Raw genomic sequence first — 20,066 nt, forward strand, 5'->3', positions numbered from 1 at the left:
TCATTTGAAACTCTTTTGTTTAGAAGTAATTACGAAGGAGAATGTGGAGAATGCGGAGAATGCAGTGTTAGAAGAACCGGAGGAGGCCACAGAGCTTTCTGCAGATGATGCGGAAGAGGCTGCAGAGGTAAAAGACCTCTCAGAAGGAGAAGATGCACCAAATTCAAGTGTTGATGACTCTGAAGAGGACTTGGCGCTTGGAAAAGAATCAGGTGAAGAAGAAGAAATGGAAGACTTGAATGAGCAGCCTTTAGCTGATTCAGAGACTGAAAGCTCAGTAAGACAGCGTCGAAGTCAGGTGGCTGATGGTGGACTGTAGTTTCTGGGGCGTATTTTATACACTTGGACCAAAGAAGTATCAGACCCTGGGTCTGAAGCTGAAGCTTACACTTGATTTATCACTTGTTTACGAAAAACCTCTGCTCTTTCAGCAGGCTTTTCTTTTTCTTTTAAACTAGTAATTATTCACTGAGTTTGTTTTATAAGCATATATGCTGTGTATTGTATAACTTCAGCCGTGACAATCAAAGTGAGCGTTATTGTGTTTTTGAAGACTTTTAAGGGAAAAGGGGGTGTGATGGAGTCTCAGCACTGACCTAAAAAAGGCAAGGACTTTGGATTCTTAAGTAGCTTGGCAGGCCTGTGACTTTTCTGTCTGAATGTTAATTTTTTCCAAAAGCCACACAAGCACCAGATCAGCGATAGAGCAGTGGAAGAAGGTACCTTACTAGTCTTCTGTTTAAACACATTGTATACAGTGGATTTATTTTTATTGCTTTCAACTGAAGCACCTTTTGTTTGTTTTGAAAGTATATCATGCAGTGTGCTTTGCTTTGTGCCCTGGTAGGTGTAGCCCCAGTTTTTTCAGGTTGTGGTAATTCAGAGGCATGCTGCACAGCTTAGGCTTATCAGTTGGTTTTTTTTTTTTGTTTGTTTGTTTTGACCCAAGGAGTTTGAATAATCAAAAGCTTCAGACCCACCAAGAGTGAGAGCTGGATGCTTAAAATATCTTTAGAATTAAGAGTTTTTAAAAGAAATTATTTTGGTCAGAGAAAACTTCTGCCAGAGCATGACTCTTTTCTTTGGAGACTGTAGCAAGAAGTACTCATTTTGCAGCCAGCGTGTTGCGTATTTTCTCCCCAATACAGGCTTGACATGTGCAGCGCAGTTCTGCTTGTTTCCAACCCAGAATGGTTTTGGCAGAGCTCAAACTGCTGCAGTAGTAGTAATTGAGGGGGCACTTAGGGGTTCTCCTTTGTCACTTTTCTACTTTGTTACTACATTCAGCACATTAGGAAAAGGGAGGGGCAGGGGTGAAAAGCAAGGAAAAGCTTTTGGTTTTGCTACTTTCAAGGTAAATGTGTATCAAACTGTATAAAGTGAAAATGGCTTGCCAGGTAGACAGCATTAGGTATGATTAGCTAACTAAGTCATTAATGATATCTATATTTTTCTCCTTTGGTTGACTTGGTTAATGGCTTTTTAGGTAAAGAATATTTACAGTGAGATCGTGAATGTTCCTTATTTGATGTATGATCAACATGTGCATAAGATGTATCTTGAGATTAACTTTTTTATATTGCATAAAACTTGCTAATGTGCATGAATTTCATCTAGGATAAAGAGTAATCAGATGAAATCATTTCTCTTACTAGAAGAGAAGTTGCAAGTGCAAAATGCTAGTTTCCTTTGAGACTGATATTATTAGGGCCAATTTGTCTTGAAATTTGGTTTTTAATGCTCATAGAGAGCGTATTTAGTCAACTTTACGAAGAAAGCTGAGCTTATCTATTGTGTATTGTCTTGGAACCATATAGTAGGAAGTTTAAATTTTTCTTTATACAGCTGTAACAGATAAAATTACTCTGCATCTATTAAATATGTTTCTTTTATGGAGTGGGTCGAGTTGAGGTTGAATCTCATTCTGCGGTAGTGGAGATATGTAAATACGCTTTCGCATATGTGGAGGCAATACAGTTGCACTATAATGAGAACAGTTGGTTTGTGTTATCTGTGTATTCTTCCATGTAATTAGGAAGGTGTAGAATCTCACAGACAGCAGGACTCCGTATCAGTTGAGATGTTTAAAATTTTATTTTAAAAAGCTCAAACTAAACATGTATTTGCGAAATTTAAAACTTTTGTGGCTACTGTAGAGGGAAAAACTGTGCACATAAGAGCACAGAGCACAGTTTTGTAGTTTCTAGGACGTATTTGCCTTTTTCATTATCTAAAATGAAAATGAGACTTGAGCATATTTCATGAGACAAGTAGAGACCGGTGTTACATAGACTTGTGTAAGATAAGCATTGATATATCCTTTCAGTCATGGGTCCAAAGCTACTGCACACTGAGGAATATGGAAGAACTGTATCCAGCATAGGTTGAGGACAGTGATGCATTTGTGTACCAAAGAGAATATTTTCAACTGTGTAGGGCATTGTGGTATTTGTAATATGTCAGAAAGAATATATAAGTATTAAACTTTTATTCAATTTCTTTCTACTTTTTTTAACAGTGTAAAGCCAGTCATCTCAATTCCTCTCTGGCTGTTTAAAGATGCTCCAAACTTTGAAAAATACAGAACATCCTTATTCCTCCCAGTGGCTTTGTCTTACACTGCTGAGAATATGAAGTATTAAAGAAGTATTAAATGATGTTAGGTCTCGTGTGTGCTCAGGATTAGATATTTGGGCTTTTTGAATGTTTATGTGAGTAAGATGTTCTCACGAGTGCTGTACTCCATTATGATGTCCTTGATTTTTTTTTTTTTTTTTTCTTTTTAAGAACAAACAAAAACCCCACAGAAGTGGCACCTTGTCTTAGCAGATGCGGGGTTTCTGAGATGATGTGAGAAAGATCAGAAACTGTTGTTTGATGATTGTCTGGAGTCTTTATTTACAGTTCTTGCTTTTGCATATCTGTTATGTTTGGATTATTTAAAATGAAGTTCATATTTTCCATCATAATGAACCAAACTACAAGATCACTCTGATGTGAGGGGATTAAGTAAGCAGGCAGCAAGTGATAGCAGTACATCTGTTTGTAGATCTTTCTTGTGAATCTGGAAGCCACTAATAGGAAGCTGCTAAGGCTTCTCGAACAACATAACCTGCATGTCATTGGTCCTGTGGTTGGTTTTTTTTTTTTTTTGAATAAAATAGGAAGTATGCTAACTTGGGTTTGACTGTATTTGACATGAATAGCAGTGTCTTATTCCAGAGTTCAGCAAGTTGTGTTCAAATGGTTACATAGCAATTGCTATTCTAAAATCTGATCTCCAACTTGGTTTAACATCTGCAGGAAAATATTGTAGCATGGTATTGCAAATGCTGAGTTGTAATATTGTGTCTGGCAGACAAGTAAGAAGTAGCATGCTCCGTAAAGGTCTTTCTTGTAAGCCGAAGTGTAGCCACTCTCTATGCAGTAAGACTGCAGTGTCAGTGTATGTTCTGCTAAGACACATTTTAATTGAATCATACAGATATAGTACTTATTAGGTATTACTACAGTATTTGATCATTATGTATCCTTTAAAGTCGATGTGAAGATCCTGTGCAAGATGAGTGTTCTGTCATCTGTCCTCTGCTAAGATTGATGTGTTTTTTTTAATGGAAGTTCCTGCAATCTCAGTATAGACAAAATGTCCATGGAGAAGCTGCTGTGAGCACTGTTCATAATGTTTTGATTAAGGATAAAGCTGTTAAGTGGGAGGCTTGAAAACTAGAGCTATACATAAGACGTGACTGAAGACTTTAGAGAACCAATGTATATTTCAGATGAGGTATGTGCCACTTTAAGACCCAGTCCTTGATGGATCTGAATATGAATGCTTGAAGTCAAGTCACTCAAAAATCCAATGGGTTCCTTTTTAAAGAGGCTAGAAACACAGCCTTTCACAACTGCTGTCCTCGAGATTTGTGTGAAATGTGTGTCCAAGTCTTGGAATACTGTATATGCTGCGCCTGTTCTGGGCAACACTTGCTCTGTGGGCTTTCTTTATTGAAATGTTATACAGAATCTTTTATATTAAAGTTTTGCAGATTTATTCTATGGATATTTTTACTGATATTTCATATGAATTTGTGTTTATGATCCTATTGCAGTTAGTTTTCACTTTTTTTCAGTGTATGGATGGCTTACTTGTTTGATTAACAACTTATTTTTAGTCAGGAGATCAATATTAATAAAAGCTTGTAGCTTGCTTGTGAAGACTTCTCAAACTCTTGAGAAAATGGACCTTTACATTAGCTGTTTGGAAAAGCACCTGGATTCATCTTTTCGTGGTAGTAACTGTGAGCTGAGCAGTGAACTTCTGTAAGTACAAAATGCAGCTGGATAAATGGAGGCTGCTGAGCAAAACAGTGTAGCTTTGAACCATTGGTGACTGTCACCTCTGTGTCAGGTTTGTTTTGACTCTCTTGAGTTAATCCAGTCTTCTAACCATCAACAGTGTGCTGGCTCTCTCTCGAACTTGTAGGATGTCTCCCTGCTAACGTGGTGAAGAAGCTCACAGGTCTAAATGGTTCCTCTTCTCAGAGCTCTCAGGCAGTAGTCACTGCTGAAGAAATAGGCCTCAAGGCCAGGCATGCTGGAGGCAGAAGTGATGTTTTGTGACTACCAGGAACCCCTGTCAGTGTATGTGGACAATGTGAACAACTACAGGATCCAGTATGCATTCAAATTCATTCTCAAAACGTGAGTTTCCTGAACTGCCTTTCAGCGTGAAATGGAATTGCTGAACAGGTTGGGTGATCTACAGGTCGCTTTTTATTTGCCACTGCATCAATTTCTTGATATAAATTCTAAGGGGGAGTGGTATCAAACAAAGCATAAGTAGTAGAACATAAACTAAATCAGCTCTTTAAAAATCTCACATGTCATTATGTGAGAGTTTGAAATTGTTGCTATGAAATGAACAGGTGGAATACTACAGGTGAAAATCCAGTCAAGTTCTGAAAATTACTTTTAAGCTCTGTTTTTATAGAGAAAACTTGGCACTAACTTCTTTATAGTGCAACTGCAGCTGTCTTGACTTTTTGACTTGATTTGTCAGCCCCCCATTCTTTGCAGCCAGTGAACAACACTGAATCGTGGTGGCTCCCAGGTCTGGAAGTAGTGATGCTGAGTAGTATGTTTTTATTCTGAGGGGCTGAGCACACATTCAAAATGAAAAGCTGGATGGCTGCAGCCAACGTCTTTGCAGGTGGTCTCTTGGCTGCAGTATGCTAGTGGGAAGGAAACGGTTTTCCTCCCTTTCCCAAGCATTAAATGCCCCCCCCACACAAATACATGCACCCCCATACACGTGCATAGAACACCAGCATATTTGGCTGTAAAGAGCTGCCCAGGCTGAAGCAGTGCATGTCCTTTGTGATGCATTTGCAACTCTTCTCAGGAATAAGCTGCCTTTTATCCAGTTTGGAAATGTAAGATGTAAACAAAGTCTGGTCCCTGATTCTTCTTGTGGGTAGTAAATGGCTTTGTTGTGTTGGTTTACTGAGTTTCCAGCTGAAAGGAGGTCTTTATAGCCTGTACTGAGCTTTGCTGTACAAGATGCACAATAGAAATCAAAGTGATGGAAGGTCAAGTCTCTGTTTTACTAGTGTCTAATAATACTGGTGTCTAATTCAAGGTTTAATTTGTCCCTCCCTATATTGCATAGAACATGAGCTCTATGCCAGGGGAAGCGGCCACAAGCTGAAGTACAGGGAGTTGCGCACAAACGTGTGTAAGAACTTCTTCACAGTGAGGGTGAAGGAGCACTGGAACAGGCTGCCCAGGGGGGTTGTGGAGTCTCCTTCTCTGGGGATGTTCAAGACCCATCTGGACACCAATCTATGCAGCCTGCTGTAGGGAGCCTGCTTTGGCACGGGGTTTGGACTCAATGATCTCTAGAGGTCCCTTCCAGCCCCTACAATTCTGTGATTCTTCAGTCAAACCTGTGCTGTGAGTGTCACACAGCATCGTTGTTGAAAACCACCCCTCCTAGCCCTGTAAGGGTTTCTTAGGACTGTGGGTTTTGCTGTGCAGCTTGAAGGCCAAAAATGGTGCTGCACACCTTCTTGTGGATCTCCCCTGGATTGTCTTCTTAGTACCCAGTTTTATGGTTCCTCCAAGAGGAACTGTTTGTGTAATTGATGCTCCAGGCTCCTTCCACCCCAGCAGTCCCAGACCTCCCAAGTGACTTCACAAGACAGATGTTCGTTGGGGGCTTTCTAGGGCCACTTACTGCGCTATGCCAAGTGACAAGAATCTGTCTTCGTTATTGCAATAAATGCACTGCCTCTGATTCAATCTCCTCCTGAAATCACAGATTGCTGGACAAAAATATTTTCTGTTGAATCTTGTGAGTGACTTGGAGGGGCCAAGGTCAGTTCCTTCAGCTCTGACTGGGGAGATAGGGAAGGCCATTCAAGTCAGTGAAGACATGCGTTCTGCTTTTGTTTGGAGAGAATTCAGGAGTGTTCATGGGGAATTTGAAAGTCAGAACAGCCTTTTACTTATGTAAAAAATTACTTGATAAAACAGCTTTATTGAGAAACACTTCAGTAGTCACTGGTACCTTGAAATAGCTTAATTATGTACTGCAGTTAACTTTTCCAGTTAAAGTTTTGTGAAGAGAGAAAATCCCAGCTGACTCCTTCTTTCCCAGTGGAGTTTTTGCTGCTTCACAAGAGATAACCAATGTTGTTTCTCCAATCCTGCAATAGGAACACAGTGATTCTGGCTAAGATTTGATGTTGTTCTGTTCTTCTCTCTGTTTGTCAAATAACCATACGTAAACATGAAAGCGTAGTGATATTTTGTAAAACACTCTCTTGGCTTCTAAGTCATATCTCTGTCTTCTGCAGCCCTCTGTGGGTTCTCCTTCCTGGATTGGTGATAGATAGATGGATATATTTACCTTAAGTGAGACAGCTGATGTCTCATTAAACAGACAGAGGATATTCCTCATTTTTAAGAGGAAGTAAACCAGATAGATGCATTAAATAAGGAGTCAATTGCTTCGAAGGAAGCTGTGTTGAAGCTGGTCTGTATGTTGCTGTCACATGTGTGGGGGAGACATTTGCAGTGCTGTCTTAGCAGATTACACTCATGCTGCTGGAAAGAGGCTATGGTTGCAACTTAGCAGCAGTTTAAGCTTTTAGCATAATTCTTCTTTTGTAGTGATATTAGCAATTTCTTCCACACTTCAACTCATAAACTGGCCAGCAGCAGGAAGAGCTGTCTGTTGGAGCACAAGGATGTCTGGTTCTGGTGTGCTGAGGGCTGTAGCTTCCCAGGGTGTGCTGTCTGGGCTGCAGCAAGAAGTCATTCTGCTTTAGCATGCTTGGCATTTTCTTGGGGGATCCATAAGGGATTTCTTGGGGGATCCATATGTGAACACCTTAGTGATAAGGAAGGGAAGAGGAACATTCAGCATGATTGATAAATAATGACCTGTAAAGGCATGGCAGGCTTTTGTCATTTGACTATGGCATGTCAACATAAATGGAGAGAAAGATTGATGTGGGAAGTGTTATTGAAGGGCTTCACTCATTTTGAAGCGGATATAGATATAAAAGTGGAGGGGGAAGATCAACAGCAAAATGGTCTTTATCAGCAATTTTTGTGCAAACTTCCAACGTGATATGTGCAACTGGATTCAGCAATATATTAATACATTTAACTATTGAGCAGTGCTTATTGTTTTATGCTCTAGAACAAATACCCGGTTTTCAGCATAGATAATGTAAACTGTAAGAAAAGCAGATATATCCCCAGGTTTTATGCTGGAAGCACGTAGAAATGTCAATGTAAGCCAGTTTGCATTTAAATTGTATTCATTGTGGATGTGTGATGAATGCCTGATGATGTAACTATGCATATTGATAATCATTCCCAGTAATTCCTTCCATGACTATTCTAACTGGCTAGGAAAAAGAACCCCCTACGCACCCTGAATGTTTTAAGCCAAGATGCCCTGAGATCTGCAAAAGCAGTTTGAAATAGCTGCACATTTCTTAGGCAACAACCTTGTTCTCTTTAGACAATTCTCAAACCTGACCTTCCAGTTGGCACCATTATTCCTTCTTCAGTCCCTGAAATATTCCTTCAGAGATGCTTGGCAGTCTCATTTAAATTGTAAGCGCTTTTCTCACTCTTTGCAGAATATTGTGTTCCTAGCTGTTATTTATAAACCAGCAGCAGAGATGATGGTTGCGGTTTAGCAGAGGTTTATGTTTAACTAGATGCCTTCAGCAGGGCTGAAGAATTATCTAACATCAAGTCACTTAAAGCCACGTGTTGCTGGAGGAAGTAAGTTGCAGATGTACTTCTGTTGCATTGCATTTCTTTGTTGTGTTGCATTGTAAGTAACTCATAATGAACAAATGGCAGCCCCCTGCTCTGTTTGCAGCGTTGTGATGACAGAGGTGTGTGCTGGGCTGTGGTGGCTGCAGTGCACACTGCGAAGTTCTGTCACACCTTACATTGTGCATGGGAGAATGTTTCCATTTAAGGGGTTGATTTATCTGTTCTCTCCAAAATCTGTTTTTTATCTAAAAAAAAAAAAAAAAGAATGATTGAAAAGTGCAAAGCTGCATTATATATACACGCGGCCAACTGTAAGTTTTCCCTGTCAAACAAGTACTGTGTACCTGCTGCAAATGAGGTATGGATGTGTATTCGTTAGATCAAGAAATCTTAATCTGTTACATTTTGGGTGAGTATAAGCTCAAGTGGTAAGATAACTTTATTTTGAGCCGGTAAGTGTATCTGACTTCATAATGTAGCTAACTACAGCTTTCTGGGCTATGGAGGTGGAATTACATTAAAAAGCAGCAGTCATTTGCATGAGGATGCAGTAGCTGTCCTAGCTGGTTGGCAGCTGTGTCCCTGCAACCTGATTCCAAATCTGCAGTTTTAATGTAAATAACTGGGAACAGTCTTAACGGTTATAAATGCCAGTCCAGGCCTGGACCTGCATTTCTAAGTCAACTGAAGCAGAATTTTGCTTTTTGGATGCATATGATACCTTTTTTTCTCCGTCACCAGGGTGTTTTTGATGGAAAATTGGGATGATACGTCCCTTACTTGAGGTCTAAGTCAAATGTATCACACCCACATCTTTCTTTGATTATTCATTTCTATTTTTTTGCTATAGCATATTCCAGTATGTTCTGCATTTGCTTTGACCACGTGAAATGAAACATGGTGTTGAAGTCCAGTGCGATACAAGAAGTTGGTGTATATTTTTTGTGCATAGATAAGAAAGTCAAATCTTGATGCGATCCCCTATTAATGATTTACAGACAGAAATACAGAGTTTAAAAGAGAGGTAAGTAGGAATAAACTTATCCTGTGAGATCTGCAGACATGTCTGGAAAGCCGGTTTGTGTTGCTGATTTTGAGCATTATGCTAAAACATTTCTCCCCAAATCAGTGTATGATTATTACCGATCCGGAGCAGATGACCAAGAAACATTAGCAGATAATGTAGCAGCATTTTCAAGGTAGGAGAATGATTTAAGGTTATAGAGAGCGTGTGTGTGTGTGTGTGTGTATCTGTTTACATTATTAGTAGGTGTGGTACAATGTTAGATTTTGTGCTAACAAAACTTAATTTTTCTGAAACTTCTGTAAATGTTAGGAAAAAAACTCAATGAAATCCTTCTCAGAACATCAGTTCCTCCCTTTCTTTCCCCCAGCTACAATTTTCCATCAGAGCAGTCCCTAGGATTCATTAGCGTGCTTTTAGCTTTACCTGCATTTTGTTTCTTTTGTTTAGGGAAGCAAAATTTCTGGGTGGGACAAATATTTAATAAAAGTTGATGAAATTGTTGCTTTTTTCTATATTTTAAGCTGTCATGCAGACAAAGATTTCTTGTGTTATTGTACCTTTTAGATCCTTTTAGATTTAGAAGTCACTTTTGACTGAACTATTCCTCCTAAATTGAAGTACTTTCGTGGCCTCCCCCGCTGAGTGTCTGTGCAGTATTGCTGAATTGGAGCTGTGCATCCTAGCAGTGCGCTGAGGAGCAAGGTGTGAAGGCCAGCGCTCAGTACTGTGTGCCTGAGCTGTGTTCAGATTTCAGACATGATCAGCATTTAACCATGAAATATTGTAAACGATGGGAACTATTATAAAACTGATTTTGACTTGCAGGCTGTAACTGTTCCCTGTCCTGTTGTCAAAACCCAAACTCACTCAACTCCTTTGTTCTGTAAGTGCTGGGTTCAACCTGGAGTAAAGCAACGTTTGGTGGAGGAGTGTCAAAGCTGATACCGTATAGCTTTGTGTTACACTGGTTCCGCATTCCCTGAATTTCTGCTGCTGCTCTGCTACCAGAGTATCAGCTCAAACGTGGCTGGAAGGAAGGAAGGCAGCCAGAACTGTCACCCAATAAAGCAGTGGGAGAGCTGTGATCAGACTCCAAAACCCAGTCCCTGGCATAAGACGTGCTGTCCCCTGGTTTCTGACACCTACAGCACTAGCACAGAGCTTCCTTATAAGAAAGAACATCATAACTGAAGTTGTCTGCTAGATCATCCTTTCCCTTTGCAAAGGTGAACCCTCTCACCTATTCTAATGGGATGTTGAACTTCAGAGTCATTTGAGCACAGGTTTCCAGGGCCTGGATCTTGATTCTTAAGTGGTCCCCACTTGTAGCTGCTGAGGCACCTCCTGTGGTGGTGGGATTTTCATTTATTAGCCCTTGGGTCTAAAACTATTGAGCACAACATCTGTGTGTCTGATGGCTTCCTGGCAGCACATCTAGAAATGCAAACCTCATATCTGGATTTGTGGTTATTCTGTATTATAGGACTTAACTTTGGCACAAGCAACTTCAAAAAGCCTTTATTTTTATTACGATGCAGTTGAGAGGGGCATGTCCTAACCATGGCATGAATCCAGGACTGCTATTTTGGGGTCAGTCCTTGAATCTCAGTCTTTGTGTTTTTGAACGTGTTACTCATTATCTCCCTATTCCCGAGTGCAGCTGATGGGTAAGTATTAAGTAAGATGGACTTTACACCCACAACGATCACGAAATCAGACAACTTTGTGAAAGAAGTGCGTACACAGAGCTTTGCTAGCAATGATCAGAGAACTCTCATTGATTTCTCCAATCAAAAGCTTAATTGTGCTGTTTCAGGACTTAGGGTTCACTCCGATTGAAGATGTTTAATAATGTCTTTAAATATTTATGTGTATAAATGTTTGTGTTTGAATGGAAAAGAAAAAAGAATGAAATAGAACCTGGAGTGTGAATTTTGTAGCCCAAACATTTGTGGTGTGCACTGCAAGGTCATTTAGTTGGCTGGCATATCTAGAAAAAATATCTGTTCAGTTTGAGCTGTTAATTTTTTGGCAATGTAATGGTTGCACTTACAATGGAAATAGATTATCATTCTGGAGCGATGTAGCAAATGAATGGTTGTGTTGATAGATAATGCATGCATTACCTTTGGAATGGCTCGTGCAGTTTTTGGAACAGTGCAGGTCATATCCATTTGCTGATAAAATCCAAAGTCCTGTCCTCTTGACAGCAGAGGAGCTTAAAGTACTTTGGACCTGTAATCAGATACTGCCACATAAAGTGCCCCCAAAAGACCAAGGCTTAAGATGAGACTAATGATAATTACAGCGACTATCCTCTGGCTTCCATTTTATCTGAGATTGATGTTGATGTGAAGAACCAGTGCTTGCATCTCAACATCAGCATTTTCCTGCTAAAGCCAGATCAGTTTTTCTTTCGGTTTTCAAATGAAGTGGAGACGGCAGTTGCATAAATGAGGCAATAAGGCCAGAGACAATTATTTAGGACATGAGAGCATACATTATTCCCTATGGCATCTGACTTTATTCACCTTGCGTTTGTTCTGTGTTCCAAAACACCACGCGTCCTTCCAACACTGCTCTGTCTGGTGATTAAATTCACCCTCAAGTTGTCAAGAAACCAATGGGCCTGAATGAAGAGTGCGTTTCAAGACAAGGGTGAGTTGCCTTTGGCTTGGTGGCATTCAAGAAATCAATCTGAAATCTCTCAGCATTTTAATGAAAATAAGCTTGTGTGTTTAGGAAGACGTTTCCAATAATCTGCTGTGACAAGTTCTGCCACTGACTTCCCAGTGGCATTTGGAGAAGATGCATTTTGTTGTCACATACAGGGAACGTCGTTTCTTCTTTATCGGTGATAGCATTGACACACATTCTCTGCAATTGTGTCATCGTGTAGTTGGGGGTTAAGGGCATTAAAATGACTGGGCATGGGCCTTTAAAAACACAAGAAGACTGAAAATCTGACTAGGATCAAACAGGCATGTCAGGTCACAGGGAGGAGAGAAGAAATGAATGCTTTTAATAAGAAGTTGGTTATGTTTCTGCCATGTCTTCCAGCTCAGATTCAGAGTGCCCTGAAAAAAAGTTGCCATATGGATGATGAGACATCTGAGGAGAGAAAATACTTTCCTTGTGCGAAAGCAGCTGCTCATTACTTGGCCCTGCGCAGCAATAGCACGTGCCTGTTCCCATGGGAAGTTGGGAAGTAGGCGCTGGAGGAGAGGTTAAGGTTATCAAAGCAGGTAGGGGCTGGGATGGGGCCTTTGCCTGAGCGGTGTGTCCTTTCCCAAGCATGCTGCTTGTGATGCACTGTGAAGGGACGTAGTGTGAATTTAGAGAAGTAAGAGATGCTGCTTGAAAATGTTACATTCTGAAAATTTCAGTGGTTCTTCACAGCAAGGATTGAGTATGGAAAGTGAGAACTTCTGTCTTGCCCAATTGCAAGATAACTGACATTCTGATATTTTTGAATAGGGGAGAAAATGGGGAAAGCCCACTAATGCCACTTCACTTTCATCCTTCTTTCAAAACAGCTTTTTGGTGAAGCTGTCTGGATCAGGAGTGCTCCCCAGCTTCTGGCTGGGAGGAAAGATACAGTAACTTGCAGTTGCTGATTATAGCACAGGAGTCTTAGTGTGGCTTAGAAAAGTTGTGGGTGACCAGAAGATGATGAAAGAAAATTGCATGAGGCCTTAACAAAAGTCCTGGCAATGCTTTTGCCCAAAGAATAGGAGGAAGCAGGTCTTGTGTGCAGCCTAATGAACGTGTGCACTCATTTCTGGGAAATACTGTGCTTGTTTTTTTGCTTACTATTGTTAAGGGTATATCCCCATGGCTTGTCCAGAAAATAGGTCATTTCAGATGCCTGGTAAACTTGCAGCTGAAAAAATCCACGTTAAGATCTGATGCTGCTTCTGTCAAAGAGTATAATGCAAAGGTGGTGATCCCGTCAGTGTTCTTTGTGAGACCCAGTCAGTGCTCAGTTAGAAGGACTGATTTGATAATGGTATAGAGCATACAACCTACTGAGATGCAAGGAGAAAAGCTTTGTTGTTTTATGTTGTTGTTTATTTTAAGGGGATCAGAAGAGAAATGCGTTTAAATACTGGGGTTAATAAATCTGACACCAAAAAGCTTGTGGACAATTGTTTGATGGCATGTAAGAGTGAGTGGGGAAAGGAGGGTGTTTGCTGCTTCTAACAGCGTCGTTATTCTTGTATATTTTGCTGGGGGGGAAGATGGAAGGTTTTGGCTCTTTCTGCTTCTCTGAGCTGGAAGCACTGAAGGAGTTTTTCTGCTTCAGGGCTGATACTCAAATGTGTGCTTGGCAGTCATTTGCACCAGGTAAAAATCCTATGGGTCAGGAACAGCTGAGAACTAGGAGACTGCAGAAGGTGATGTTTTGCATCCTTATGCTTCTAAGCTAGCCTGTAAAAATGAGCAAGGTTATGAAAGGATTTGTGTTTTCTTTGTATTTGCTGGGGAAAGATGTCTCAGAGCAGGGAGAAAGCCTTTAGAATGAGGATTAGGAAGAAGGGGGATAGAAGTCATGTTTTCTTTGTCCCACCCTCAGCTCATCTTCCCCTGAAAAATAACAGTCTGACACAATAGTATGAAAACAAGTCCAAGGAGGCATACTTGCAGTGTGTGTCTTGGCATCAAATGTTACAGCTGAGTCCCACAGCTACATCCTTTCCAAGCACCATAACCATCCTTCTCCTCCCTGAGGAGTGCTTTCTGGAGAACTGTTATGGCCTGGTATTCTATGGCTCAATAAATCTGGGTCTCATCCCAACTCCATCCCAGGTATCTTATGAAAATGTCTCTTGATCTTCCAGTAAAATGAAGATATTGTCTGTCTCTTCCCTGTTTTTTCTTCTCTCCCCCCACCCCAACCAGTCCATTTAGTATGCAAGCTCAAGCTGACTGCTACTCAAAGAGCATAGTCTGAGGATAACAAAGGCTCTGGTTGCCATCTTCTTGCTAATGACAGTAGTCAGTTTCCCTCAGGCATTCTAGTGCTGAAAGGGTAGTCAGGTCCAGCAGTACAAGTGACTGAGCTTTTAATTATTTTCTTTAATTAAAACTCAATAGCTGTATTCTCATTTGCAGTCCTTTCAGAGGGAAGGGTGCATCAGTGAGACACTGAGAGGGCAAGCCTATTACTGCTTGCAGAGCACCTTTGCACCTTGCTCAGAGCACACCTCTGAGAGCTAGCACCTGCTGATGCACACCTCCTTGTGAATTATACTGAAATGCCTTTGCTGCAGTGTTACTTCATGGCCAAGAAAAAGTCTGATTTCATGGCTACCCCCCAGGAGTGCTTCCATACTGAGATGGTTTTGGATATTGAAGTGCTGTCCAGCTGATGCTCTGAGAGGGATTGTTGTCTTCTTGTTGCACTCCAGTTGGTGGCAGAAAGCAAAGGTAATTTTTTGTGTCTAAGCATGTGATGTTCACCCTAATTGCAACTTCAGGTGGGTTTTGTTAGTTCTTATTTGGAGTCAGCTTCTGTCTGCAGCTGAGCTGAAGACCCCAGTGGAGAATATGGCTGTGGCTCTGGGTTGGTGTGTTTTATGGTGGATACATTGGAAGCAAAGCGAGGTCAGGAACAGTTGAGTGGGTCCTGGGCCAAGTCATTCAAGGAGTAGATTATAATTTACTCTCTTGGGAAAGCAATTGTGCTACACATTCTTTTTCTGTAACAAATTATAGTGGCTGCATTTGGTCTTTTCCTGGAAGTCTCAATTCCTTGTGGGCTGTCCCTGGGCCTGCAGTTACTTTTCAACGAAGTATGTGTCACACAGCAGATTGTGGCTGCTGGAGATGGGGCCTTCTGAGGACTACTGGATTGTAAAAGGTGCCAATAGAGATGCAGTGCAGCCAATTTCCCCAACTATCTCATCTGAATACAGCTAAGGCATGCTCCTGCCCATCTGTTTTCTGCAAGAAGAGGCATGGCGAATTGTTTCTGTGGGCTTTCAGTGCAGACAGCCATAGTATAGGGACAAGGAGACATGAGAGCACTGGTCAGGCTAGCTTTATCCAAAAATTCTGTATCCTTTGGCTCCTTGGTCCATTAAGGGAATCACTGAGGGAAGTGAGAGGGGAACTGGTGACTTCTGTTACAGAACCACGTAGTCATTAATGCTGGAAAAGACCTCTAAGATCACCATGTCCATCCATCATCGCTACCGTGCCCACTCACCCATGTCCTTCAGTGCCACATCTCCATGGTTCTTGAACACCACGTCCCTGGGAGCCTGTTTCATTGCATTATCTCTCTTTCTGAGAATAAGTTTTTCCCAAAATCTAACCTGAGTCCTGCACATCCTCTGTAATCTGGTTCTGCCACAGGGCTTTCAGAGAAGCTAAGATTCACTGTAAACACTGTTTTGCAGTTTCTGTCTTTTCTTTCAAAGGATACCAGCCAACGCTTTTCAAAGCATCTTTGCTTCCTTTCACCCTCCATTGTTTTGGGTTTTTTTTTTAAATCCCTTCTAGCTATTTCTTCTTGGCTTTGTGCATTTTGCAGCTCCCTTTACATGTCTGGGTCACACACTGAAGCTCTGCTCTAGATCCAACACCCTGCTGCCTGGTGCTTTGTGTTGCTTCCTCCCCTCCAGCTTTCACCATTTTTTTTTTTTCTCCTGATAACAGGAAAATCTGCTCTTGGACATCTGGAGCTATAACCTCAATGATGCAGGTATTTTATTCTGTTTCTCTGTGTCAGATGGAAGCTGTACCCCCGGGTGCTCAGGGACGTGTCTGTAATGGACCTGTCAACCTCGGTCTTAGGGCAGAAAATCAGCATGCCGGTCTGCGTTGCGGCGACTGCTATGCAGCGCATGGCTCACCCTGATGGAGAGACGGCGACCGCTAAAGGTAAACTGCAGAGTCCCTGCAGTCCTCTTGCTCCTATCTCTGAATAAATGAAGTTAAGTCTTGGTGGGAAGGGGACAGGCGAGTGCTTTTTTTCACTGTCTTCAAATGGAGAAGATAGATGCTCTGGATATCAGAAAAGGAGGTGACCTGTCTGCATCCCAGATTTAAGGCATGTGGTTTTTGTCCGTACATCTTCAATTGCGTTTGCAGTCTGATAACGTCAGTATAGTAGCTTTTAATTTCCAAGAGTGAAAAGGGAGGGGGAAAAAGAGTGCTATCCACTTTAAGCCAGGTCACCCAGTGAATACACGCTGCAAAGTGGGCATCTGGGCTTGGGGGACACAAAGTGCAGTGAGTGCAACATCCCTGTATTGGTGATCTGGGGCTGAGTCATCACCATAGGAACCCTCTTTTCAACCCTTGCCTCTTGTAAATGCCTTCTTCCAATTAGAGAGTGGTATCATTTTGGAGAACTGGCAAAGAAGTTTTTGTAATCTTTTGTAATGCAGATAAATAGATTCCCTAATTGTTTGTAGGGCCAGAAGAGGCTGCAGTACTTACCTAATATGACTGTGTAATGTTTGTCCAACAGCTGTTGACAGGTTATTCTTGCACAGCTTTGGCCTTTGTGGGATAGTCTCTTGGTCTTGATTTGGGAATGAAATGGTAGAGAGAAATCACCAGAAGTAGCAATTAAAAAATAAAAATTGTCTGATTGCTGGCTCAAGTCTGTCTTGGCAGCTTTGGGCACTTCTTGCTTGGCTGAAGAGTTGCCTGGTGTCAGAAATTTCCCCTTGATGTCCTCCTTGCCCACTTCACCAAGTCCTTCACACCATGACAGCTGCTCTGCTTTCTTGTAACCAACTGTATTTCACTGGCTTGTAGGAATCCTAGTTACTATTTGTAATTTAAAAAATGAAAACAGCATCTATATATTTTATATACATTCTATAAATATAAATGTATGTGCATTTCCATGACAAAAAATACTTCCTGTCACAAAAACTTTCGCGAACCCCAGTGGCCATCCATGTCTCTGCTTCCAGAAATGCTGAAGCTTTTGTCTATCTCAGAATGATTTAATTTTTTTATGTTGTGTATAGTTCTTTGAGCACATCCCAGGGAGCCAACAAGGTAAGGGTCCTCTGGGCTAAATTTGACACAAAGATGCTTTCAAAATGGAGCCTACAGCCTAAAAAGATGTGAGAAATGGGATATAATTCAGATGTAAACATTTCTCCCTCATTTAACTCGAGCTGCAAAATGACTTTCAGAAGAGGTCAGACTGTTTGTATGCAGCAGGCACAGTGTGTCAGTGTGCATTTCAATACTCCAGTATTCAATACTCCACTCCAGCAAACTGAAAAAGGTTACAAAACATATAGTCCTGTGAGCTATTAATTTAACAACATTTCCATGATCAATGCAGCAAATGCCAGCGTGAAATGAGTCTAATTGTAACCCTTGCAGTGAGCTGGTCTTGATCCTTGTTAACAACCAGCGTGGCTGAGATGTGCCCTGTGATGAGCTGCAGCCCTTCTGTGTTGCTGTCCCAGGGCTCCAGCAAACACAGCTCTGTCACAAGGCTTACACTTTGCTCGTCAGCAAGGAGCAGTCTGGATCTTACTTTCTGTCAAAGGTTTCTTAGATTTGTAGTATATTTGAGCATACTTGTATTTTTTTTACGAGACTTATTAGAAAGCCAGACCGTACGTGCAGGCACACTCCACACGGTGGAGCTCGAACACCTTGAACTGGTTTGAGAAGCTGTGTTCTGTCAGCTGTGTTAGTGCTGTCCTTTGGCAACAGTCGCAGATTATTTCTGGCCCAGGTTGTGCTGGAAGAAAACCCTGAAGCATAGTGCTGTTAAGTGCAAACACATTAATGCCATGTTAAGAGTGAGATTAGAAATGCACAAAAGCCAGGATGTTCCTTAGCAAAACCTCCCACTGACACTGTTGCCTGGCCTCATCTTAAGTCATAAATCTGTAACTGCATATACAATCAAGTGATAAAATAAGGCTAACTACCAGGGCTGAGTTATGGTTGTGGTAGATAACTTAATTTTGGAATTTCCTGACTCTTTTGCGTTTAGTTTCAAACTTTAACATATGATTATTGCATTTAACGTTCTTGGATCTTCAAGCCAGGAGATCTTGGTGTACTGGCAGTGGTTTGAATATGTGGCCAAATAAACGTATCCTTGGAGTTGGTAAAATTTTCATCGCTTTCAAAGGAGAGTGCAATTAAAATCACACCCTCTGTATTGCATTAGCATTTCTTGTAGAACAAGGTCTTTGGTTTTGTGCTCTGTTAGAGGTGGAGCAGGGCATTCAGTGCCAAGCTTTTGGTCTGACCTTATAAGATGACAGCAGTTAGCTGTAAAGTACACGTTTGGCTTAAAGCTTTCCTTACAATTGGGACATTTGGGATCGAGGATTTTGCTGCATCCAAATTCTCTTTAACTTAGCAATACTTCAGAAATGAAGTGACCAGATTGTTGGTTGCTTTAAATAGGTTTTTGCTTTAGCTGCACCACAGTTCATGCAAGTCAAGGAAGTCTGATCATAATCTTGTGGCTTTTGGAAAACACCATGTACTTGTATGCTTGAGTTTTGTCTCAGGTACGTAGGAAGCGACTCATGCAGTGGTGCCTCTGCTGTTGTGATGGCCCTTGAAAAACATGTTGTGGTCTGAGTCTTGTTCCCTCTTGGTCTGAGTGGCTGCAGGAGCAGGCGTAGTGAACCTTGGCTCACACTCAGGAGTGTGGCAGCTGCCCAATGGAGCAATCACAGTGCACGCGTGTGTATGTGTGCTCAGGCAGTACGCAGCAGGTGCTGCAAACAATAGAGCTGCCTGGTTGGGATCAAACCTCAAGACATGGTCTCGGATTCACGTTATTTTCACCTGCAGAACAGGGTGGGTGCTACAGGTAGAAAGAACAAGCTTTTTCCATGCTTCAAGAGCAGTGCCTAGTCCTCCCAGCTACTTCTATTAAGCAACATTTTGCTTTTAAATGCTGTGCTCTTTCAGTGCCTTTATCCACAGAGAAGGGTATCTGTCACGCTCTCTCATTAGATAAAACGGCTTCCTTGCAGAACCTTTGCTTCAGGGCTTGTTGGGTTTTTGGGAATTGTTGCTGCTCAAGTGACACTCCCACACAAGTGACCAAGCTGGTGGGAAAGAGCATGCATCAGATCTTAAATAGGTCTCAGTCAGGCTGCTTCCCTTAAACACAGCTTCATCAACAATCCTGTTTCGTTAGTAAAGGTTATTTTTTTAGAACCAATGTTGAATTGTGATAGAAGTTCCCAATGATAAGACTGAACGCAATGTTTGTGGGTCACTCTAAAGTTTAACTCCATTCTTAACAGTATAGGCTGTAATTATGGTCAGAACTTGTATGATTTCAAGTTCTAGAGAGTAGATTGTTATACTTCTGTTAACTAGACTACGTAGATATAACTATATAGGCAGCCTAAATATATAGGCAGCAATATGTTTCCTCCTCAGCTTTCTTTAACAAATCTAAATGGACTTGGAGTTCTCTCTTATAGAGAATGCTTTCTTGTCCTCTAAACAATTCCATGGATCTTGGCAGAAGTCAGTCCATTTTTTTTTTCAGGGCTTTCTTTAAGTATATTCCCTGGATTTTAGTTACAGCTAATTGGTGTATATGGAAATGTTGCAAATAATGGATTTTCTTTTCATGAGAAACTGAAAAATTGGGTGGAAAATAGTTTTGGATTAACTGAAATGTTTAATTTGATCCAAAATACAATGTTTTATTGAATTTTCCTACTAACCGATGCTTTTAACCATAGCTTACTTTTGAAACAGAAGTGTTAGCTTG

At 41.2% G+C, this 20,066-nt stretch overlaps 2 protein-coding genes and 1 long non-coding RNA gene across 12 annotated transcripts in view; 2 read left to right on the plus strand and 1 right to left on the minus strand.

The window, feature by feature from the left end:
• Nucleotides 1–4,048, plus strand: part of TMX4 (thioredoxin related transmembrane protein 4) — a 25,765-nt gene extending 21,717 nt beyond the window's left edge. The window contains exon 8 of the mRNA NM_001199408.3: nt 24–4,048. Within this exon, the coding sequence (NP_001186337.1) occupies nt 24–319 (296 nt within the window). The 3' untranslated portion in view covers nt 320–4,048. The remainder of the gene's footprint in view (nt 1–23) is intronic.
• The window catches only part of HAO1 (hydroxyacid oxidase 1), a 35,687-nt gene continuing 16,854 nt past the window's right edge, over nt 1,234–20,066 (plus strand). The window contains exons 1-5 of one of the 10 annotated variants that reach the window (XM_046938615.1): nt 9,341–9,497; nt 10,809–11,983; nt 12,386–12,570; nt 14,647–14,755; nt 16,062–16,213. In XM_046938615.1, coding sequence (XP_046794571.1) covers nt 16,102–16,213 — 112 coding nt within the window. In that variant the 5' untranslated portion in view covers nt 9,341–9,497; nt 10,809–11,983; nt 12,386–12,570; nt 14,647–14,755; nt 16,062–16,101. The other 9 variants (XM_046938617.1, XM_046938616.1, XM_015283479.4 and 6 more) reach the window with 9 other exon arrangements.
• On the minus strand, nt 3,577–8,149 carry LOC121110392. The gene is made up of 2 exons (XR_005858775.2): nt 8,051–8,149; nt 3,577–7,390 (listed from the first exon to the last, which is right to left on the minus strand). It is a non-coding gene; the product is annotated as an uncharacterized LOC121110392 (long non-coding RNA).

The sequence above is a fragment of the Gallus gallus genome, chromosome 3, assembly GCF_016699485.2.
Source record: "Gallus gallus isolate bGalGal1 chromosome 3, bGalGal1.mat.broiler.GRCg7b, whole genome shotgun sequence".
NCBI classification, from domain to species: domain Eukaryota; kingdom Metazoa; phylum Chordata; class Aves; order Galliformes; family Phasianidae; genus Gallus; species Gallus gallus.